We start from the raw sequence: 24259 nt of genomic DNA, 5'->3' as shown, positions 1-24259 counted from the left end.
CTCTTCATCTTTCTTCTCCATCTGTCCTTACGCTTTCCAAGACTGTTACCTGAATTCTTAGCTTGTTCGCTTTGTCAGTGGACAAGCAATTTCTTTTTACAGTCAGTGTGTTAAATGGAATGTGCATGTTTTCTTGATGATGTGTTTCTGTCTATGGAGAAATTTCCTTTCTCTGTAGGAGGACTGGATTTTTAATTAGTCACTAGTCCTTTTGATTGAGGCTTATTGTTGCTGACTAAATTCAGTAACTGGAACATGTTGAGCTTCTATTTATGGTTACTAAAATTGAGAAATCTATATGCTGGCTTGACAAAATACATCTTTGCTGGGTGAGACTTTTTCAAGGATTGTTTCCTGTTGGTGGAGTCTAACCACTGATTACGAAGAGGCCTTGGAATTGTTCTCTGTGGGACACTTAGGGCAAATTACTCCTCGTGTCATTGCTCATTGCAGACTGACAGTTGTACAAGAACAGGGTCAGACTGAAGAGAACTCAGTTACCTCTTGTTCTTTCCAGATGCTGTGAGCCAGCTGTGATGTTCCTGCTGGAAAGGGAAAATTTAAGTTGTTGCTGAAAGTAGATGATTGCTGCCTGCTGTATGAGTGGTTTCTGTTTAATCGGCATGGATTTATTTAAGTAGCAAGATACCTTTTCAAAGATGACTGCTTCTTGCTCTCTGGCTGCTGGGAAATAACCCCTCAAGAACGGTGCTGTGCCTGTTTGCCTCTTGGTGTTATCCCTCATGAAGGCTGGTTCCTGCATTGCAAATGATGCTTTTAATTTTTTTGCTGTGATCACTCTGCGCATGGATGTGATTGCACTTTTACCTGGTTCCAGAGTGACTGCTTTAGGTTAAATGAGACACTAGTCTGTGATGTTTTCAGCTATGTACCTGGAAGTTCTGGGGTTTTTTCGGGTTTGTTTTATTCCTACTCCCTCCTCCCTTGAGCTTCAAAGTAATCTAGGTCTTATTAAAGGCTTTTGATTTCTCAAATATTTTTAGATGTAGGCATCTTTCACAGCTATAGCAATCCATCAATTCTGGCTTTTAACTACAGGATCATCTTAAATTTTGATTAGCGGAAGAGGAGTAACAACAGTTAAAGCTTATTCTAACTTAAGTGTCTAGTGACTATCACCAAAAAGGGGAGGAAGGAGACAAATTACTGTAAGTACCACAGAAGTATTTTTAATACTTTCACCTGGAACTCTCTGGCAGTTATGTTAGGCTCTGTTTTGAACTTGCATACATTTTAAATTATACATATAAAAATGAATATTGGAAGGACATGTTATCTTTAGTACTTTCTGTTCTGCGGATGAAAAAACCTAAGCCTTCTGCTGTACATCATTCTAGCGTGTAACTAAAGAGTTCTGAAAACGTTAAAAATTAAAACAAAGCCCAAGCTGAAAATTTTACTGTAAATGGAAACTATTGAAAAAAATGGTGAGCTGGCTGCTTACTGTAAGAACTCCAGTACTTTGGGGAAATCCAATTTCCCTTCCCAAAGAGAGATGGTCTGGAACTGTCAGAAGCTCCTGATTTCCCAGATGATAGACTCTGGTAGCTTTTACGGATTGTCAGGAGCGATTCTTTCTATGAATTTTGTGCTCTGATGGAAGGCTTGAGCATGTTTGAGAGAGTGCAGATTGTGATCTGTAATCTTATGCCATTAGTCCAATGAAATTGTTTTCAGCTAAGTTAAACTGCAAATGTGTGCAGGTCTAGATAGTACTGTTGTCTCTGCTGTCTCTTATACAGTTGCTCTTATTTTCAAGTGAAATAGCTATTTTATCTGTGATTTTTCTGCTTTGTGGGAACTATATTGGATGACACAAGGCTTTCACTGAAGTTCTAGTGGTCATAAAAAAGGAATTTTGTTCATAAAAATTAAAAGGATGTTCCAGGCACTGCCTGTCCTGTTTTACTCATGATCATTGATGTGGTATTGTCCTATTTTGGTTAAATGCTCTTATTTTCTTAGTATGAAAAGAACAAAGGGCAGTTTTCTGTGACAAATCTGACAATACTAGGCTTATGTGTATCTGAGAGTAATGGAGATGAAATTCAGGTGGGTAAGAGATTCTGCCCACCCTACAATAAAACCACAAAGGGATAATTTCAGCACATGGAATTTTTTTCTCACCTTGCTAAGAACCAGTTTTACTCCTGTGGAATGGGCGCGTACACCTTCTGGTCTCTGGAGCAAGTGATTCTGCTTGTGATATACATACCCTCAGAGAACAAGAAAAGCTCGTACTTGGATACACAGTCTCAGTAGAGGAATGTGTCTGTAGGAGGCAATGCAGTGAGCTTGTGTGCTGTTTTGTTTACGCAGAGTAAGGGTGGATTTAAATTAAAACCAGCAAGCTTGTATCCCCCTGCTAATTTCATCATAGAGCATCAACCTACAGAGTGTTCTGTCTTCTTGCCAGAGTGAATGTTAAAGTAGTGTTTGTACAGATGCTTATCTTATAAAAAATGTACTTTGAAGGGACTGAAGATGATGAGAACTGAGGTCAGATACTCAAGCTGATCTACCTTTTATTTATTTCCCTCTTCCTGTAGGCTACAGTTCTGCATTAGTCATTTATCATGGAATGAAGTTGTCATTGCCACCATGGGGTTGGGGTTAAAGTGGAGGAGACTTTGAAAGAGAGGAATTAATATAAATTTATAAGATATTGCTTGCATAAATAACAGAAAACAATAGTATTTATACCCTCTTATAGCACAGTTACCTAGAATAATACATACAGTAATACTATGATATGGACATGGCTGCCATTCCACTATACATAGCTGACTTGTTCTTCTGTTTTATCAACTTCATTCTCTGTGAGCAGCAATGTATCCAGCAGAATGGCCGATGATGCTTGGATGGGTGAGCTCTTCAGCCTCATTGGGCTCTGGTACATAATGGGGTTAATCCCATTTCTCATCCCATGCATGACAAAGAGCTTGGAATTTTCTGCCACAGAGCTTTTGAAAGAGATCCTGCTGGAGCGCTTCCGAAGGGCCTTGATAGGCTTTGTGGTCCGATAGTTGCAAGTGATGTATCTGCTGAAAGCTTCCCTAAATGTTTTGTTGAAGAGTGTGTAGACAAGAGGGTTCACTCCTGAGGATACATATCCTATCCAAACAAATATCTCCATAAGCTTTTGAAAAAGCTCCTTGTTGCAGGAGTTGCACAGAACTGAACTTATGTTTGTTATGAAGAATGGGCACCACATCAACAAGAAAAGAAAAAATACAATCCCCAGAACTTTTGACGCCCTTTGTTCATTGGTTATGGTTTGCATGGACTTCCTCCCAATCGTAGATGTTCTGCAGATAGGCATGTCATTGGATAAAGTCTTGTCCTTTCTGGAGCCATTTAGCATGGCCACCTTTTCTGGTGAGGAGGCAGGTGTTGTGTCACGCTGAAATACTGTGGACACTGTTGACCAAGTGAAACGCTGAGGTGGCTTGTTGATCAAGTAGGCCTTCTTGCGTAGTACTTGGATTGTCAGAAAATAAGTGACTATCATAATAGTGAGGGGAATGAAGAACGCAGCCACTGATCCATACAGAATGAAGTCATGAAAACGATCAGGCATCAGGACACATGTGATGTTTGTAGAGTTGCCATTTCCATCTTCAATGCCTCTGATAGGGATTGGAATAGCAATGCCTACAGGAGAAAAACCAAGTACTTAGCATATGGTAATCGCTGGCAATCTCTTTTTTTTGGGCCTGAAGCCTCAGGGTCTCTAAAGAAAGGTAATTCCTGAGCTCTGGAGCAGGCACAGGATGACAGAGAGAACATGAATTGTTGAGAGCATCATGTAGGTAATTGGGCAAATAATACTTCGTGAGACTTGGCAAGCTCAGCTTGAGCAGAGTGCCCTTTCTAAGGAGATTGGACCTAACCCTTAGTGATTGAGGAAGCAGTATAAAAGTTGCCAACTTCTCAAGTGTAAAACACATGAATTGCTTTGACTCTGGTTGTTAGAATTAGTATGGCTTTTCCTCCAGTGAAATATGTTTCCCTAATGCCATCTGCTTCCCCCCCCCACCCCGGGGTAACCTTTGCACTTTTTGAAGGGCAGTTCTGTAAATACATAAAACTTTTCTTTCTCTCTTATCTTAACCACATCAAGTGACTGGACACAGACAGCTGATTTTTTTCACCCTGCTTGACTCTTTCATATATACAAGTAGTTAAATAGATGCCAGAATTATGCAGTGTGTGTTTGAGATGGATTTGTTGTTTAAAGTCTCTTGCATATTTAAGAGTGTTTAAATGAGGCTAGCTAGGTCTGTAATTCACCACTCGTTTAAAAAAAATGTTAGCAGTCTTGTCTTTTAAATGAATTTTTTATAACCACTAAATTATAGTCAGCACTGCATTTGCCAGCAGTCTGACATTACAACAAAAACAATAGGTTCCTTGCTGTCTGGTGAAGGTTATTTGTGCTGTGTTTCCTGATACCACTTAATGAGATCTAGGGATTTACTGTATTCCTCTGCTACTCTGCTTACTGAAGTTGGTTGAAGGCAGCAAAAGCAAAATGCTTTACCCTTCAGCCACTTGATCCCTTTCTTAATAAGAGGCATACCTTCAGATACAGCAGACATTTAAAATGAGGATTGAACCAAATTAACCTTTGATTTGGAGAACCCTGGCTCAGCTGCAGAGTACTTTTTTGTTAAGTAAAAAATAAATGAAAAAGTACAGCACTGATTAATAACAATAAATCAGGCATTAAAAGGTCAACTTGTAAATGTCTTGTCATGCTAACAGTTTCCTTTTTTTGTGATAAAATAGAGATAGCATCTTTTCTCCTATCATCACAGCTCTTCCAGTTTTTTTTATTTTCAAGTTGGGATTTTCGGGTTTAGGTATGTATGCCTCGGCCAAGAAGGTGGATGTACCCATTCTCCTATGCATCATTGGCCTTAATAATCCAGAATAATTTTGTTCTTTCTCTTGCACGCAGAGCATACAGCATTATGCCTATGGCTGCCTGCAGCACGCATTAAGTTACTCGAATTAAATGTTTTCACCGCCTTAGCTCATTTAACAGATTTATTTTTTTAAGGTGAGGTGCCACATGCACATCACAGAGGTGCTAACATCATAAAAGTTTATATATTGGCATTGACATACTTTATATAAACTGTTCAGGGTTTGGGTTTTTTGGGGGTTTTTGTTGGTTTGTTTTTGTTTTTCTTTGGTTTTTTTCTTAGAAGTTAGCCTTTCTATAGGCTATATTGCCAGTGCATCTCAGTCTTCAGTGTGAATGTTACCAGCCACTCATTTATCTTTCAATCTTTGATGTAAGTAATTAACCTTTTGTTACTTGCTTCATGGGACAATTGTAAGGCACAGATTTTAGCAGCATCTACTCAAGGCTTAAAATTGTGCTTGGGACAGAATATACTACACAGGAACATGAAATCTTGCTTTCCCAGAAGACATGCTATGCATGCAGATATTGTCTTCTGTTTTTTGGACTTTTAGGAACATGAAGAAGAATGATGATAATCCCTACTCAATCCTTGCCCTTTCTGGTAAGCCTGATAAGGAGCGGTTCAGGCAGATTTTTATGATGTAGCTATTTATGATCCAAGAGGTGGATTTAGGCCAGCCTGGGTGTTAGGGTCTGCTAATCAATAGTACTTGGCCAAATTTTCCATTTTGTCCAGCTTTCATCTATTGTTTTGGACGTGAAAAGTTTCTGCATTCCTTTTCTAGTCTCTGATTCTCACGTACCTATTGAAATGAGCCAAACCACGATGATTTTGATGATTGTTGTAGCCCATGAATTGTACTGACTAGCCTGGATTGGCTTTTTAATCGCAATATAGCGGTCTAGTGAGATGGCACAGAGGTGCATGATGGAAGCTGTGGAAAAGAGGACGTCAAGGAACAGCCAGATAGGACACAAGGCAGCTGGAAAAGGCCAGGCATTGTCTGAAAGAGAACAGAAAACTCATTAGAATCTAAGCTTTTTGAGAATTTTCAATATGTGGTTTTCCCTTGGCATCAGTACCTTTTGAGAAGTTCATAATACTACAGGAACCGAGCTTTGCCACTGCCTCAGCCAGATTCTGTCTTACACTTTAGTTAACTCCTAACTGGCATGGTTGCTTCCATCATATTGATCAGGCTGTTTGTGCCTTTTCCTGTCTTTTTGTTCTTTTTAGATCATAAGCTCTTTGTGGCAAGGACTCTGGATAAAGAAGTTTTTAAAAAATGTGCCATGACTGTGCTTGGCCCTTGCACCCTGCTGTTAAATGATTATTTTCAGCTATGTCTACTTGATAGTCCTATGATTCAAGGTTGTATTAAATGGAGGGGATAACAGGTCATACCCAATGTATTAATCAATCATTGCAGAACCGTGGTTGAATCTTAGTGGTGATCTTGAAGAATCTAGTTCACACAGTTTTAAAATTAGTTTACTGTGTCACTTGACCAGATACAGTTGAGTACTAATGTGGCAAAGCAAAGCTCTTCTGTCTCAGTAATGATTTGATAAAAATTGAAGGGATTTCATGTGTGTCTTTCCCCTTCCGGTGCCGCCGCCCCCCCCGAGCGATGGCTTGGATTTTAAGTCTGGCATCCTGTAACTTCTTCCAGTAGTTATCTGTCTTTAATATTAATCTTTATAGCAAACATAGGGTCTGTCAACTGCATTGTGTCCAAGATAAAGGTTTTGTATTGTTCAACTTTCCAAAAGGCTCATATTTTTTGAGAGCTGGGTCTCCCCATCAATGTTTACAATACCAAAGCGAATGAACTTTAATGAAACTCTGATTATTTTTTTCTTAACTGCTTTATTTTCACTCACAAGTAGTTTGTATTGCACCAGTGCTAGCAGTGTTCAATTTGAGGTGCACCTTAGTGTTGTGTGTCTGTAAGAATGTTCTGTAGTCCTAGGGAAAAATGTGTGAACACAGAAGTTTTTTCTATTTCTGATGGCAGAAGTTGATCTACTAAATATATTCTCCTTCCTTACAAAACTCAGCTGTACTCAATCAGTAGGCACATTAATAGTATTGCCAGAGAAATCAGTTCTTTGTTGAATGACAATTAAGGAAAAAAAAAAGACATTTCTAACAAATCACATTGGTTTTAATCTCCTTGCTCTGAATAAATAGATCTGCGTGCTGAGAATGTCAAATGAGCTGGACTATTGTAATGCCCAGTCTTATCAATGTGGTAATGTTGCAGTAGTTTGAGATTAAAACATTTTTTCATAATGTGACTGGTAGATGGAAATGATAATGGTGCTGCCTTGACTTGAATTATAAACTCCAGAGGATGGAAAATTTTATAAAGTCAGACGTAGCATGTACTTGTCTGCACTCTTACCTATGGTGCGAAACCTTGCCTGTTGAACAAGGAAAGCGGCTAGATGGAGCCCTGAACCCAACCTCACCCATCCCCAAAGCAGTGGACTCCAGGTGAGGATGATGTAGGCAGTGAGGCAGAAGGGAAAGAGGTGGTCTATTTTCAAATCATTAACCAGTAAATTTTAGTATCTAGCTGCATATTTCCTAAAATAGATATTATGGTTGAAATTACGCTTCAAAAAATTATTCTGTCAGGCAGGTATGAGAAAGTTGTAATTAGTATATTATGAAACGCTTACTCATATTTAGTTTTTCTATCTACACTTTCAGCTGGCAGTAAGGTATGGTGCCTTTCTGAAGGAAAAAAAAAAAAGGAAAACGAAGATGTCTTGTGGCTCATGTAACCAGCTGTAAAAAAAAAAAAAAAAAAAAAAAAACAAACAAAAAACAACCAAGGTTAAAAGAAATAATTGATTTGATGGGCTTTAAATGTTTTTGCTTGCTCCAGAAAAATAAGACAACCACTTTTGACTCTGTGATGAAGGATTAGTTCAGATAAAACGTGAACAATGGAAAATGTATTCTACATCTTGAAGGACGGCAGATAATACAGCTCGATTTCAAGTGAGCAAGCAGCTAATACTTCTGTTGGAGAGTACTTACATGCTGCTCTGTGGATTATAACTGCTTTGCTTTCTGCAGAATTGCAGTGTGATAAATTCTTTCCTTTTGTAGTTAATTTACTCTTTGCAGAAGAAAACCCTTAAATATTTTGCAACAAAAAGCTCTTTTCCTTCTTTTAAATATGGATGTATTTAAACAGCTGTCTGATGCAAAGCAACCTTGCATGTTTTTATGAGTTGTAAGAGCTTTTGTTAGTTGATAAGTGCAACTGAACAGAGAAAGCTTTGTCTTCTCTTTATTTTCGTCTTGTTTTGAACTGGGTGCAGAAGGCAGTAAGTTGTCACATTCATGATTATAGCATTATGTACTATCATATTTGTGTGTATGAGATGATGTTTTTATCCAAACAAAATCAGAGTAGACTTTAAATGCAGAGGCTGATAAGAATTAAAGAATGTGCTTATTATTTACACAAAACAAATATTGTGAAACTGATACTTTAAAGTTCAGAAGAGTCATGTAGTTGTCTAGGATTCATACTGTGCTATATTTTGCTTTTACTTATTTGTTGGTTACACCTGTGTTAGAAGCTCTGTGCCTAGTGTTTGAGGGACTGCTCTGGGCTGAGATTTTGTGCTTTCCTGGAGGTGGTGGTGTGTATCAATGTTAGCCTATTCTGTTAGTTTAGGAGTAGGGAAAAGCTGGAATATTAATTTCCCCTCAGGACTCAGAAGGCATCTCGGACCCTTGAACATGACAGTGACCTGCTTGTTGTTTGTCCTGCTTTATAGTTCAGACTGAAGGTAAAATGAGTATGTCCTGCCAAGCGGTGATACGAAGCCATTAGCAGGTCATGCTTAGTTTGGATTGTTACAAGTTCTGATTCTCCTAGTATAGATCCACGCTGTTGGAGCAAACCAGAGCATTTACTGGGCTGACTGAGATTCTCCACCTCCTTTTTCTTTTGGAGTTTAAATGCTGATTCAAACAAGCTAATGGATTGGATTTAAAAAAAATTTTTTTAAATGCCTAGGTTACCTGACAAACTTGCCTGCCTGAAAACTTGTCCAGTTTCTCCAACTGTCAGGTGGTATAAGATAAAAAGATATTCCTCCTTCCTACAAGCCCTGCCTCGGATCTTCCCAGCACTGCAGCAAGCGGTGCTGCTGTTGCAGGTTACTTTCCTTATTTTGAGTCAATACAAGATAAAATACGTCTCTTAAGATTTGTCTTGCACCTTAAGAGAAGTAAGATGAGCTTTTACCACAACTGTCTACCCTTGATTAATCTTTATTTAAGAAAAGCTTTATTTATAGGAAATACCTTGGAAATGTGTAATCCTTAAAACAAAGTACAGTATAGAAGAGCTACTTTTGCCATAAGCCAAAAGGTTTTTTGAAAGCTTGGGAGAAAGCACTGCTTGTGTACATATATAAGCATGATTAAGAGAGATCTTTAAATAGACCTGGAAACAGTTTATTCTTCTGCTATAAGGGCTGCTGAAATGTGTTGCCTGTAAAGGATTTTGTTACAGGATTTTGTTACAGGCTGCTGAAATGTGTTGCCTGTAACGGATTTTGTTGCTGTTAAATAATTATGCTTTTACTGAGATGGAAATTGGATATTTTTAATCACTAGCTGACTTAAGCCTAGGCTTCAGTCTTCAAATTGGGGTGTGTGTGTCTGTAGCCTGCGTGTGTGGTGTTCACCCTTGTGTCAGTATTCAGCTTCATGGACTGCATAGGCCTGGCGTTTCCAGGCTGCTGTCTTGCTGTTTCACCCCCGTGGCTGCCTGCCTTTATTTCTCTGCTACAACAGTTGTTCTTCACTGTCACGTAGTTTTTTGAATTTAGCCAAAGTAATTTTTTTTTTTTTTTCATTAGAGTTGCTTTGTGAGGAATAAACCTTTGTTGTCTTACTTATTTTTAGATTTGAGATTTTGGAAGTTAAAGCAGTTTTCTCTGGTAGTTTGCGCAAGCAAGAAGGGAAGGTTTGCTGGGGTTCGTCATCAGTAATGGGGGAAGATTAAGATGGCGATTGCTTGTGATAGATTTTAAAAATAATGGTTTGCAGCCTAGGACGATCAGCATTACCTTCTGATTTTTAAGTGGATGAGTATCAGGAATAGAGAATATGTTTTAAAAGATGGTACATGCACTGTCTCCAAGTAACCCATTGCCCACCAAGCCGTGGATAACAAACTTCTTCCTGATGCAGGCTTTGCAAATGAGAGGATCTCTCAAGTTTATTTGCTAATTTCGCTATCCGATGAATAGCAACATTTTTGCTTTCCTTCAAAAGTTCTCAGTGTTAGAAATTTGGATAACTCTTTTGAAAGCTAGATTTCAGAGAATGCAGTTATTTCCTAACACACCCTCCTTTTTTTTTGAAGAAATTAGAAGAATTTAGTAAGCAATAAACTGTTTGTATATTCTGATACTCGCACTCCTAAATTAAAATTGCAATGTGTATTTGTACCAGAGTACATCTTGGTCACTCTGCTGCTCATGGTATTATACCTGTGAGCGAGTTACAGATTTATTTATTTTATAAAAGGGGCAGCTCTTTATTACTGAGACAGTCTATTTCTGAAGATTTTTCTGTAAGCGTACTGTCAGGGCATGGAGCCAATATCTGTAGTAGGTTTTAAATTTGAACACTTTGTGACACATTAGTTTTTACAGTCAGGATCATTTAGTGTGACTGCACTTTAGTTCACACCTTTTCCTTCAAATAGTCACCTCATAATTAGATATCAGTCCCAAATCGGAAGCATAATATTTGTATTCTGTATCTAGAAGCTGCACCCAGCTATTTCATTATTATGGAAACATTCCTGTGTGGAAGTGCCAGGAGCCTGGATTTAATTGGCTCTCCGGCTATCAATGATTATTCTATGTTCAAGTAGTTATCTGGCTAATGTAGCTTCAAGATTTAGACTTGTTATGTATTTAAATGTCTGTTCTAGCTTTGTTCCAGTAACTCCTCATGTTTTGCTCATGCTTTGAACTTCTATAAACACCTCAGCATCTTCTCCCAGTCGGTGAAGAGGCAAAGCAGTTTTTCTGGTTGGCTGCCAAAGAGAGACTTGTATGCAAGAAATTTCAGTTTTAACCACTGCTATGTGAAAGGCTGGTCACAGTCTTACTTAGTTAATTATAACTAATTTTGCTACTTTCTTGTAAGCTTCCTGCAACATGAAAGATGCTTTTGTTTGACTTTTAAATTAAGATTCCTAGCGTGCTTTAAACTGTTGTAACCAAGGCTTAGCACTGGATTAATTGAGAGATTAAGGAGCAATAGTCTCTTTATAAAGTTAAAAAGAAAAGATTTATTAGTTTGGCAAAATGAAAATAATTAAAAAAAAACCCCTCCAAAACAAAAAAACTCCATCACCACCATAAAACAACTCCACAAAATCCAGAGCTTGCCTTCCCTTTGTATTGATTGCTAGTCCAATACTAGTACTTTTTATGGTTAATAGTTTTAGTTTTATTATTAATGAGGCCTTTGGCAGGAACAAAGCAGTTATGGTATCTGTATGTATGTACATACCTATTTCTTGCCTCTACACACACATGTGAACATACATGACATACCAAGGTTTTTCCTAAGTGGCTGTGTTTTTTTCAAGTTAGAAATCACGGTCCTGGTCATGTATGTTCATTTTTCTTTTTAGAAACTGTTGCTTGAAAAAAGACTATTTTATGATCCCAACACTGAATTCTGACCTCCAGTTCATACTTCTGTTTAGGGAGAAGCAGTCTGTACCATACAGAAATTCAGTCTCACAGCATTTAGTGAATAAACACATTTGTTAATAAAGGGATACCAGTCTTCTGCAGCAAACAAAAGCTACTGATGGCCTTTCTGAAATAAAGTTTACGATTGTGTTTGCTTGTTGCTCAGTTAACTCTTAGAGATCTAGCATAGGAAAAGAGATCTAGCATAGGAAAAATGAACTCCTGCAGCCTTTCATTATCTAGGGCCCAGTGGTATATATACCTTAAAGATAATTGTGTAAATCCCTAAGTTTATTGAAAAACCTGTCTCATTGATTTTTTTTTTTCCCATTTGTATGATATGAAAATAGACTATTTAAAATGTATTCTTAAAGAAACTTCAGGAGTAAAAGAGACTTTCTCATGGATCTGCTTCTGATTGTCAAAAGCAATATCTGAATTAAGCTGGACATGAGAGAATATGAAAAAGTCAAGCTTGTTCTGTAATGACTAACCAGAAAGAAAATGTTATACCCAATATATGTTCATGTAAAAAACCACCTATTTTGTTCCATATGAACCAGACTAAATGATAAATCTGAGTCTCAAACATTAGGTACACAGATTGAGGCTTCCTTGGCTTGACAGATCAGTTAATTCTTTGGGATGCTTTACGAACCTGCCACTTTCCCCAGGGTGGGAGCAAATCAATTTCTCTGAAACCAGTACTGGTAAAGTTTTTGTCACTGATGGTGCCAGGGACCATCTCTGACTGCTCGTGGAGCTTGGAGTCAATACTAAGGTAAAATCAGGTGCCTGACTCCTAGAAAGTTCAAAACCTGTTCAGTGTACTGAACAGATACCAAGTCTTCATTTCATGTTTCTTAAGAGAAGACTGCCTGCGATTAGTGTAATATCCAATAGAACAGACACCAACATTGTGCTGATGTTGTTAAAAATAATATTACACTGTACAAAATATAATTTCCCGTGTCCAGCTCCAATTTAGTATCAGTTCTAAGTCTCAGGTGGTTTTTGAATGGTTTGTTTCAAAGGAAGGAATATCCACAGTGGGTATACTTCCCATAAAGACAGTAAGCTATATTAAGACGAGAGGGAGAGAAGATTTAGCAGCCCTCATCCAAGTGATTTTTAAAATTGTAATGGAGGAAAGCAAACAGTTTTTCTGTTTAAATTAGACCTCCCCAAATTGTACCCCATATACTAGCCTGACAAAACAAACGTGCTGTACTTACCAAATAATACTATGAGAAGGGCAATCGGCATCACAAACAGACCCACAAGCAAATCTGCCACTGCCAAGGATGTCAAAAAGTAGTTGGTAGCATATTGCAACTTTTTCTCCAGAGACACCGCCAGTATGACAAGTATGTTCCCCCCAATGGTGGGGATTATCACCAGGAGGATCAGTAAAGCTGCCCAACGCACTTTGTTTCCTTGTTCATCGCTTGGGTAGTCCTGCTTGGGTTCTCCTGTTACTGAGAGAGGTGACAAAGATCCATTGCCAACTCCAGACCCGTTCAAGAAATGTAAAGGATAGGACATTTTTGTGTCCAGCAGAATGTATTCAGGAGCTGTATTTTGCACAGGAATTGTGTATGGCATAAGAGTTCACTGTTCCTCTCTGGTCCAGGATGGTCCTGAAGAAAGGCCAGCATGGTCAGTATGGTAAACTGGTCATCTGCTATTTTGAGATACTGTAACCATGTCCGAGCTGGTATCCAATTTTTTTATCCTGTGCCTTGCTGGACGCAATTAAGTCTTAAAAATGAAAGTCCTGTCTTGTGTCCATCTCTGGTTGGTAGGGTTCAGTGGTCTGGTCTCCCCTTTATAGCGAGGTTCAGATTTCAGAAGATTATAGGAGACAATTCAATAGCTGTGAAAAGTAAGCAGTGCATTAGCTTCCTTTTTTTTTTTTTTTCTTTCTACAGCAGTAAAAAGTGATAGATGAATTTGGATGCCAAATGGTTCTCTTTAGATACAGCGTACGTAGATTTGCTCTTTGTAAGTACAAACTGATGCAAAGGCAGATGCTTGCGTTGTGTATATGCAACTCCTCCTCTCCCAAGTGTCTAGTCTCCAGCAGCGTGTGCGTAGGCAGACGGCAGTTCCCATATTTCCCCTTATTAAGAATCCTATTTCTCCACAGAGGGTGACCCCAAAAATATCTTCAGAAGTGATGTATGAGGTTTCCGTTTTAATGTCTACAGTTCCTAATTTATCAGGTGAGGGTCAGGAAGCTGTAGACAATAAAACACTGGTGACAGTCTCAAGGGGACCGTAAAGATTTATGGAACTGAGACATCTAAATTTACCCATTACTTGAAAGGCGGGGGGGAGTGAGTAAACCACTTGTTTTTGTAATCTGAGCAGGGCTTTTATTAAGCACAGCCTTTTCTCTCCCTCCCTCTCTGTCTGTCTCTCTCTCAACTCTGCTGAAGACTTAACGCTTACATTTCCCCCTTCAAGCAGAGAGTGAAACAGCTGTCACGGTGTTAAGCTGAACAAATGCTCAGTTACTGAGAAGATTTGATGTGTTGCAATTTTCAGGTGAAGAAAGCCTTACCTCTTTCTCTTGCATTTTAGTAGAGTTTGCTTTGCATCCAGGAAGATCCTTTGTAATTTTCTTTTTCATCACATGGTGGATTTTAAGATAAGATTTTTTCACTGCTTTCTGGAAAACAAGTTGTTCATTGGTTTTGATTTTTATAATTTTTCTAAAGCTTGTCTCTTTGTGTGCTTTTGTTTAGCACTTATGTTTCTTCTAACACCAAGATTAAGAATTTCTATTTTGGGAAAACTATATTTCTTATCCAGGTGTTTTCTCCAACTCTTGAATGGAGGAGAAGAATCATTCTTGCCACGTTTAAAAAAAGATAGAAATAAGGTTGTGTTCTTTTTTTTTTGCTGTCCTTTCTCTTCTATTCTTTTGATGATTTTACTTAAGTGATTAGCAGAGTCTATGTGCAGTTTTCTCTTTGTTCATTAGCAAAGCTCACAGTCTGCTGCAGCCCTGGTTTGTTGATTGACTCGTTCCAGTGTATCCAGCTCCAGTGCTTGAAAGGCAGGGAAGTAAATGAGTGGGGGTTTGGCTGGAAAAGAGCCAGAGAGGGTTAATTGATTCAGTGCTCCAGTACTATGATGTATGCTCCTTGTAGCTGTATCAGGATGTGCAGATCCTGTAAACGACCCTTCACGCTACAATATTGTAGGTATATGCACGGTAGCATGTGTATGCCTGCGCACTCGCTTGCTCTCTGGACGGAGGCACAGTTAACCCTAAAAAGTTCTGCTGCCCTGTAAACACTCCAATTTTTTTTACACTAATTTTATAAAAGTATTGTCTAGCACACTATTTTAAGTGTGTGCACTATTACTTTAAATCTTTCTTCATGCAATTGCTTTTTATTATCATGAGTGTTCTCTTGTTACCTTCCAGCTTTGTCAGATATGTGTATGGTCTCTAATGTCATCTTATAGTTCTGCATTAAAATGGAAATAGAGTTCACTTCCAAGGACATTAGCTGGACAAGTGTGTAATAGAGTCCTTGCATTTAAGGCCAGACATGGTCTGACCCCCTGTATGTCACCAGCCGTTACATTCCATGAATTGCTAGTGCTCACCAGGCTTGAGCTGGGAATCAATTTATATATTTTTTTTTTAAAAAAAAGGCATTCATATTTTTAGGATACAGCTACTTTGGGGCCAAAGAGAGAAAGTTGCTGCCAGAAATTAATAGAAATACTTGACTTAAAGTGTGTTCAGATCATACAACAGAATTTCCAGCAAAGTGGTTTTCACTTGTTCCTTATTTTTCCTGTTTAAAGGAAACCTTCAGTAAGATTCCATGCTATATTCATTTGCAATTGACTTCTGGTATCTTTATTCTTCAGAGCAGTATATATTAGGAAATAAAGATTAATCCAGCTATGGTAATTCTGTTTCCTTATCTGACCACCTCCCCATTGTCACCCTTGACAGTACTGAGAGAGTAGAGCACATGAAAACATATAAAAAGCAGAAATCAAGACGGGACAATACTGTGGTGGGCTAATGAGCATTTGGATTCACTTTTACTTAAGCTCAACTATGTCTAATCAACTTCTGTTTTATTTTATAAATCTTGAAGGCTCTCCTGGCGTTAATCTAACTGTACTTGAAGTGTTTACCAAAATTTCCATTGGATTAAACACAGACAGTGTTCACTCTTTCTGATTGTACAGATGAAACTTGTTTTCCTTCATCATTGACACTTGAGCTATTTTTTTCCTTGTTGAAAGGCAGCTGGAATTATTACTGCTTTCTGGAGATGGAGCTATTGGCAGTATGTCTGCATCATAAATGGAAAAAAAAATGTTCTGGAGTAAAACCACCAAAGCATAGTAAAAGATAGATGAAGCCTTTAACTTCAGTGGTCTACTTGTGGGTGCGTGCCATGTGCAGATCTTCATGTCACATCTCTAAATTTAAATATCAGAATTAAAACTTCTGGGGAAAAAAAAATAGACAATGCATCTGTCAGAACCATCTGCTAATCATCAACATCAGTTACTGGTGCAAGCCTGTGTTGGAGCTGAAGCATTATCTTGGAAGAGGTTTATTTTTTTTTTACTTTTCACATTTTTTCTTTCACAGCGCAGTAGATGCTATCCCTCAATCACTTCAGTGTGGGGGAAGTATCAGAGTTATAGAAGTGTAATTTTGTCAACTTGAGTTCTGTATTATCTCTTTATAAATTTTCTTCACACATCTTACCATCTGAGAAGCATCACTGTTGGCTACTGCAGTAAAGAGTTGTTTTGGTCAAAGTGAAAATCAAGTGTTCCCACTTCTCTGGAATGCCTCAGTGGATGTTGTAATGTCATTTATATGACAAAATCTTCTCTTCAGCCACTAGAATGGTTAAATTAAATAAATTGGGAGCGGGGAGGCACCTTGATGAAGAACCAGCTGAAGGCTGTACTGTTGCCTGCAGATTGCTCTAATGAAAGCTGTATGAACATGTTCATATCTAATTGAAAAGAAAATTATTTTTTTAAATACAGATGAAAACAGAGTTTTCTTAGGAACTTGCAGAGGAAGATGATACGAGTTCGGTTGCATGTAGGCTTGCATAGCATCTTGGTGCATTGTTTCATTTCAGATGGTTAGAAAACTTATCTGCCTTTTGTGATGTTTTTTTAACTTTCCCAGGTTTGAGTCATTTCTGAGAAACATGTCCTCCTGTATATCTATTACAGATCTGCAGCAGGTTCTTCACTGCATGCTTCTGGCCAGGCTTTTTGTGCAGGCCTCTGTCCTGCCCCCACGTCCAGCTCTTCTCCTGTGTTAATGATGATAAACCTTAAATCTTGCTAGACCCCACTCCTGGTCCACCCTAACCAGAATATTTGAACCATGCATAGATGTTATTTTTTTTCCCCCACCCCTTGCTGTTATGTCTGTTTTCAAACTGCCGATACTATTTTATTTGAATGGAGCCACGTCTACATTAGACGTGAGCTGACACTGATGACAGTGTTGTTCAGTCAGTGCATATCCCTCAAGTTCACCTGCTGCGCCTGTTGGTAGCACTCAGCCTCACCCTCCTGACAGTGGGAGGCCTCCTAGAAGTTCTCATTCTTTAGCAAGTCTTGCTTAGGCAACCAGGAGGCATTTCAGAGAAGAACATTGTGGAGAAGGAGGCTGTGGTGCACATGAGGTAGTTGCAGGAAATTCCTGTCATGGGAATAGCTCGGATCCTTTTTGTCAAGAGAGAAAGAGATGGGGTTTACACCCATGCTTAGTCTACACTGAAATGTCAGTTTGTTGCATTTTTCTCTGCAGGTTTTCCGTCTTCTGTTTTCCCCCCCTCGCCTACACACATGCCCTTCAGAAATGACTGCAAATTGTGCAATTAGATATCTGCATTCCTCCTTTATTAACTCATTCATGGATGAAATGAAACTTCCGTTAAGCTTTTCTTTTTTTTTTTTATCTGCCACTGCACTACCAAAGCAACTTGTGGAAATAGTTCTGTATCAAATGATTAATTCATGTCCAATCATTTAGAAAGTCATAAATATTTAGAATCTTTTGAAATATTACTGGGGAGAGTTAATGAGGAATTTAAAAGATATATTTGACATTGTTCTTTAATTCTCTGACATTTCATTTTTCAATGAGTTGTAAAGTCCTTAAATATTTAGACTAAAAAATAAGTGTATGTTAGTGATGCTTCAGACGCTTCCATTTTTAGTCTCAATCACAAGACCAGTGTGATGGTTTATTTTCAGTATTCTGTTTATTTACTTATTGATACTACCTTATATGCATATACAGGTTTCATGTTTAAATATTGCTGAAATATAAAGAGAAATGGTGGTAGTCCTTTAACCTTCAAGATGTGCAATTTACAGAATTGGAGATAAACTGCGCAAAGGTATTTGGATGCGATTCTAACTGGGCTGTGATCTAAGAAACTAAGTGGAATATGCTTCAGGATATGGCAATCCGAGTTTTTAATTTGTCTTGTGTTGTTGTTGCATGCATCTTGGAAAAAAAGGTTAAAGTGGATTGTTAAACAGAGTTGATGTACCTAACAGTGTTCCTCAACTTTCAGGAGCCCAATAAGGCTCTTGTAGGCAAAGCCTACTAAGAATTACGGTATCTGCAGATGTTGCAGTTGTAATTACCTTCAGAAAAAAAAACAGTGTAGGTTCCTTACAGGTTCCTAATAATGCTGCTGTAAGAAATGTTCCATGGTGAAAAGGAAATACAATTTCAGGGTTCTCTGCAAACTGTGGAGAACCTTCCACAGTCAACATCATGGATTGAAAGGAAAACTGACCACCTTCCATGTCCAGCTGATCTGTTCTGGTGGTTTTGTCAGATTAGTCTGTGTTAGTAACAATTGACACCCTGGTTTTTATTTTGTGAATTTTTGCACTGGAGGCTTAAGAAAAACTTTCTTTCCTCTCTCTTCGGAAGTAATGAAGAATCCAAAACTTTCTTTGGTTTCTCAGAAATTCTAGGGCGCTTACAAGCTAAGTATCAGCTTTTTATATGTTATATAATATTTATATGTATATAAATGTCACTTAAATTTAATTATATCCAGGAGATGAACATCCCCAAGGATGAGATCAAAGTTGAGGCTAAGGTCATTGGGCAGGAGTTAGGTAGCTCCATTGTGTTTTCTCTGGTTCTGGTTTCGGTGAAGATTCAAAATCCTTAGCCACATAGGGTGTTTGTTTCTGTGGAAGTTTTGAGTGCAACCAGCTGGTGAGTAAAACAAATAAAATGCTAGCTATTATGTTTTGCTGAGAATCTCTCATTACTGTCTTGGTGCATCTTTATGTTTCTTTATGGTTTTGTTAATGACTTCTGAGACAAACCAAACTGGATCTTGGAGGAAGTCCTTCATCTGCAGCCTGTATATCACAACAGTAGAATTGATCCTGGTGTAGGGTGGAAACAAAGCTGTAGCTGACTACTCTGTTGAAGTTCTATAGAAGAAACTTTTAGGCTTTTTGGGCTTCTTGATTCATTTAGTTTCCTGGTAACAGAGAGAACAAAGTTGAAGCTAGTTGTGATGTTTGTTTTTTGTATATGGGTCTGGGTTCACTGACATCTGTGTTTTGATGCCTTATGTAGGAGTAGTTGAGCAATTTTCAGATGAAAATGAAGGAAATAATCAGGCCGTTCTTTTGTCGTTGTTTCGCTGTTGTAGTAAAATGTAATTGCAAAAGCAAACTGCTTGAGCAAAACCAGTGTTAGGAAAAAAGGAAGGAACCAGTGCATTAAAGATAATTTAGTTTAAAAATAGACATTGCCCATCTTTCTAAGATATACAGCCCTGTTTAGAGACACATCTTAGGCTTTAATGTAGGAATTTTTAGATGAAGTTACTGGACTCTGTTATGGGAAGGTCAGACTAGAGGACTATGGTATGTTGCTTCTGTCCTCAAAATACATTAAATATACTCCAGATTTAGAATTTTTACTATGACTTTTAAGAAGGGGAGGGAAATTGTGTCTGGAGACGAAACTTTTGCCCACTAAATCTCCAGATATTATCCTGGTATTTCGTGTGATGTTATCTTCTATGTTTAACTTGCAGTAATGACAGATGTCCGTATTAGGACTGACTAAGAGTAGCCTGTTGTTGAGTGTGACTTGTGATAAACTATTTATCTTTTTTTAATACTGCTTTTAAGTTTTCTCACACTTTGTTACTTCTCTCCCTCTCCCACCAGAGGATTCTACTCAATAACCACATTGATTCAGCCATCAGCACAACAGAGTGGTGGAGGTCTCCAGCAGGGAGCCAGAGGGGTGGACTTTGTTTGGGAACCTGCGCAGGGCTTGGTACCAGTGAAGTGGAAACTTCCTCCATCAGCAGCAGGACTGCCCCTCCATTGTGCTGAATGTCAAGTCAGCAGTTCCTGTGGCTGTGCTCTAAATGAAGGGTGAAAGCCTCAGGCCAGGGGGAGGAGAACGTGGTCATATTTTAAACATATTCCCCAACTGGATTGCCAGTTGGAAGTAATGCCACGGGAGCACGATTGCAGCCTGTAATTGCTTATGAGAGCTTTTTTCTTTTGATCACTTGGCAGAATTGTTTTGCAATTTATGAATTTTATTAAGTGTGATTTTGGGTTTATATGGGCTAACTTTTGGCAACAGCATGTAGGACTTTGTAAAGCGTCTCAGCCATAAAGCAAGCAAGCAAATGTTATTGCTTAAGCATTGATGCCAACAGTGCTCTTGTGTACTGAAGTCCTGTTATTCTGATAAACATTTTTACAAGGCTCTTTAGCTTCCTCAACCCACTTGTGGTTCTGCCTTCTAGTTCTCTGTTATGTGGGAAGACACTTTTTGAAGATTGTGGGTTCGAGAAGACTGCGTTACTGGGGAAAGTGGTGGGACCCCTTAAGTAGCTTTAACTCCCAAAGTGGATTTACAGAAGGCCCCCTGTCAAAATGTTTGGATCGTTTTATGGATAGATTTGAGCTAAAAGCATTTAAAATAATGGCCACAAATAATGTAAATCTGGCTAAGAATTCCAGAATCAATTAGTGTACATTAATCCTGATTTTATAATAAGAACTGTGTTGGAACTTCTGAGCCTTCAGACACAAAGATGTGTCCAAGTTAATGAGTCTATAAAATCCAGCTTTCTGAACAGGAATTTAATGATTAATGCTTCAAAGTGCATAATCACATCTTTGCCAGAAGATGTTTTTCTCTTCTTTGGCTCACAATCTGCCTGTTCAACATTTGCTGAAGTAAAGCAAACACAAAGGTGTTAAGAGTCTTTGTGCAAGAGCTGAAGTCTTCTGTGAGCTGAATGCTTGGTCTCATTTATTATAGGATTTGTGATTCCTGGTCTCCACATCAGCTCATTTTTAAAACAACATTGTCAGCATCCAAGCTGTTACTTGAGCAAGAGACTGACAGGTAGTTTTAAATGTGTGTTTTAGTTTATAGTCTTCACTTCTACTGCTTGCTTGCAGGACAGAATTGTTCCATTTCCCAGCTCTTCCCAGTTTCTTACCATTTGTCATCACGGCTGCATCTTGGAGGCAGCAGTTTCCAGCAACTTTGTGTTCGTTCCTCCCTTCTTGTGTGTATTTTTTTTTTTGCTGCTGTTTGGTTTTTTTGTTAAGGTGGTGGTGGCAGCTGGGATTCTTTCCCCATGCAGATATTTTAGGAAAACTCATAAAGCAGCAGACTGTTGGAAGCAGGGGTGAGGTAGGAGATCTGGGTACTTGCTGCCATTACTGCTGGGGGGTTGAGTAGCCTCTGAAACCTGGGTGCCTTTGGGTCCTTCAGCAATTCTGGAGGAGGACTGGAGCCTGTGTGGTGGTGCTGCCTGTCTGTGATCAGCTGGAGCAGGAGAGAGGAGTGTAGGACTAGTTATCAGAGGAGACTATGGGAAAGTGTTGAAATGGGAAGAGATAATAGTTAGAGTAGAAATTAACTGATTTTGTGTGTAGAGTTTAACTGAAGTATGAGTGTGTGGTTATATGAGCATGTCTTTGGTCCCCAGTCACAGTGAAAGAAGAGAATGAACCAGATTATTGCTTAAGGTCTTTTTTACTTCTGTTTTCTATGATTCAGGTATTCATTTAAGTAAAACCAGTGCTGGAGCATACTCTATAATGATTTTTCCACCTCTTGAGTTGTTGAGTGCTTTGATAGATGATGATCCAACATGATGCTATATTTCCTGTGTACAACAGGTACTGCCGCCACCCTCCAATCTCCATCTTTCAGTATAGCAAATGTAAGAATGGAAGCTAAAACTAGGTCTTCTTGGCTCTTCCTTTGTATGTTTCAGACTGAAATCAGTTTATAGTCAAAGTAAATGGCTTGCAAGACTGCTTTTAGGGTTGTGAATGTGACAATTAAAAAGCTATCCTGGGCTGCAAGACACAGTGGGATGGAGTGGATAACCAGATGATGTGCACTTTGAAAACAGACATAATTAAATCACTTGCAATTTATAGTTTCCCATCTTTCTTTTTCATGAGCATGTACTTGCCAACCATATTCCTGCATTGCTCTTGTGTTTGTGATGTCATGAGATTGGGTAAAATTAACAGATTAGCTGTGATGAATGTGCTTGCGATGAGTTCAGAATGGAGATTTGTCTGACACAGAGATGCCTATTTTACAAACAATTTTGCCTTTGCTGCATTAGAAATGCTGAAATTGGCAGTGTGTGAGGTTATGAAGTGGTTTGTGTGGCATCAAAATTAAGAGTGATGAATATGACTACAAAGACAGGAGGGAAATGAATATATCCACACCTGCAAGTGAGTTCTGCCCTACTTCAGAAATACTCAATGTTCACAAGACTGTTTGCATTAGCAGCATCACAAGACTGTTTGCATTAGCAACATGTGCTTCTTGCTGTAGGAAATTAAGGGTTCCTTTCATCTCCCCCAGCACTGGACTAGAAGTTCTGTTGCTGTGATGACCAACAGGACACTGGTTCCCAGGGGCAAGGCATGGAGCATACACTACCTTTTCAGATCTCTTAAAAGGCAGCAACATCACAGCCTGATGTCGTAAGGAGGCAACTGTAGACGTTGCTGATACACTGGTTGGAAGTGTGTGTTGTATCAGCATTTCCTCACATGCTTTGATTTACAGCAGTAGGTGGGGGTGAGGAGGAGTCAGCAGAAGCAGTGATTGCAAAAGGGAGTTTGGGACCCACCAACCTTGAAGGCTGATTGAATACTAAAATTGGGTTTTGTGTCTGCTCATGGGGGATTTAGTACTGTGTCTGTCATGGAGAGTAAACCTCTGCGAGTGGAAAGTCTGTCACAGCAGCATGATTTCTAGAGATAAAGACCTCAATCTCAATAGATATGTCATTCTGCTGGGTAATCTTTTAAAGGAAGAAAATATGCACTGAAAAGGAAGACTTTAGTAGTGGGAACTGTGCATGGTATCTGCAGTGATAGGGAAGTTTATTAATTTGTGCACTTTCCTGTTCTCCTCTTAGTCCATTTGTTCTACCCCTCTGGTTACATTTTGAGAAATGCAAAACATAGAGTGTGGAAGGACAATTTTAAATTTTCCAGTATGAACGGAGTGAAGTCTCCATATTTTGAAGAACAATAATAATAAACAACATTCTTTTTTTGCCTTTCTTTAGGACTCCTGAGCAGTGTCCAAGTGTGGTTTCTTTGCTGTCAGAGAGCTACAATCCCCATGTGCGTTATGGGGCTGCCATGGCTTTGGGTATCTGCTGTGCGGGCACTGGAAACAAGGTGAGGACCAGAAGCCATCTGCTGCCAAGATTCTTTCTGCTCTTTCCTTCCACAGAGACATTTGCACGGAAACGTCACACACAGAGATGAGATTTCTTGCACGTGTACACTGCTAGCCAGCTGGACTAGAGCAGTACTTCTTTAAATTCTTTAACTGTCCTGGGCATAGAGATTCTTTTCCTGCTTGTACAGGATAGATAAACTACAAGAATGTTTTTGTACATTATTGCCACATTCTTGGAATTTTGTCTTCAAAACTTTTCTTAGAGTTTCTTACTGTCAAGTTGCCACTGAACTTTAAATGTATGTTCAGTACTCCAAAATCAATACTCCTTTGCCCTTGGAGTTGATCTTTTACAGACTGCTTTAGGGAGAATAGGGGGGTGCCAGTGACAGGAAAACAGCAGGTGTTTTGCATAACTTCTAGCTCCTTTCTTCTTTTCTGTGATACACAATTCATGGAAGATCCATGTAGTAAAGCCAAGTGCAATGAAATTTACTGTAGTGTCAGGTGTATAATTCACAGCCAGTAAATTTTATTCTCACTTTATAAGTGTCAGTGAAGGGTAACTCTCACAGATAGCAGGGACCTTTTAAAGTAGAAGGATTCCTACTTCTGCTGTGGGAAGTGAGTGCTCATTGGGACAAGCAGCAAGTAATCTTGGGGATAAGCTTCCTTTACTTCACCCACATGTGTATATAATCTGTACTAGTACTGAATCACAGTTTCAAAACAGGTGCACAGACTGTCCATGTGGAAGTAATATGTCGTGCTTCTGA

General features: G+C 38.8%; 2 protein-coding genes and 1 long non-coding RNA gene across 6 annotated transcripts in view; 2 read left to right on the top strand and 1 right to left on the bottom strand.

Moving 5' to 3' along the window:
* PSMD1 (proteasome 26S subunit, non-ATPase 1) overlaps positions 1–24259 on the top strand; it is a 75443-nt gene that overhangs the window by 25952 nt on the left and 25232 nt on the right. For all 3 annotated transcript variants that reach the window (XM_075507068.1, XM_075507067.1, XM_075507069.1), the window contains one exon: positions 23365–23479. In XM_075507068.1, coding sequence (XP_075363183.1) covers positions 23365–23479 — 115 coding nt within the window. The remainder of the gene's footprint in view (positions 1–23364; positions 23480–24259) is intronic.
* Positions 379–23349, top strand: LOC142412234 (uncharacterized). The gene is made up of 3 exons (XR_012776439.1): positions 379–708; positions 1060–1169; positions 22402–23349. It is a non-coding gene; the product is annotated as an uncharacterized LOC142412234 (long non-coding RNA).
* HTR2B (5-hydroxytryptamine receptor 2B) lies at positions 2529–14004 on the bottom strand. 2 transcript variants are annotated; one of them, XM_075507070.1, is made up of 3 exons: positions 12949–14004; positions 5761–5961; positions 2529–3675 (listed from the first exon to the last, which is right to left on the bottom strand). In XM_075507070.1, the coding sequence occupies exons 1-3, from the start codon at positions 13316–13318 to the stop codon at positions 2795–2797; spliced, it is 1452 nt and encodes a 483-aa protein (XP_075363185.1). In that variant the 5' UTR covers positions 13319–14004; the 3' UTR covers positions 2529–2794. The 2 variants fall into 2 exon arrangements, with proteins under 2 accessions (XP_075363185.1, XP_075363186.1); XM_075507071.1 differs by lacking the exon at positions 5761–5961.

Source organism: Mycteria americana, chromosome 7 (assembly GCF_035582795.1).
Source record: "Mycteria americana isolate JAX WOST 10 ecotype Jacksonville Zoo and Gardens chromosome 7, USCA_MyAme_1.0, whole genome shotgun sequence".
Lineage (NCBI taxonomy): Eukaryota > Metazoa > Chordata > Aves > Ciconiiformes > Ciconiidae > Mycteria > Mycteria americana.
This window is presented reverse-complemented; position numbering and strand designations above follow the sequence as displayed.

Bases quoted from the DNA above. Each gene is read 5' to 3' on its own strand.
- HTR2B (XM_075507070.1), bottom strand. From the start codon at position 13,318: ATGCCATACACAATTCCTGTGCAAAATACAGCTCCTGAATACATTCTG. The intron at 5,962-12,948 runs GTAAGTACAGCA...GTTCTCTTTCAG, and splicing joins CCTTCTCATAGTATTATTTG to ACAATGCCTGGCCTTTTCCA. The intron at 3,676-5,760 runs GTACGTGAGAAT...TTTCTCCTGTAG, and splicing joins GGTTTGGCTCATTTCAATAG to GCATTGCTATTCCAATCCCT.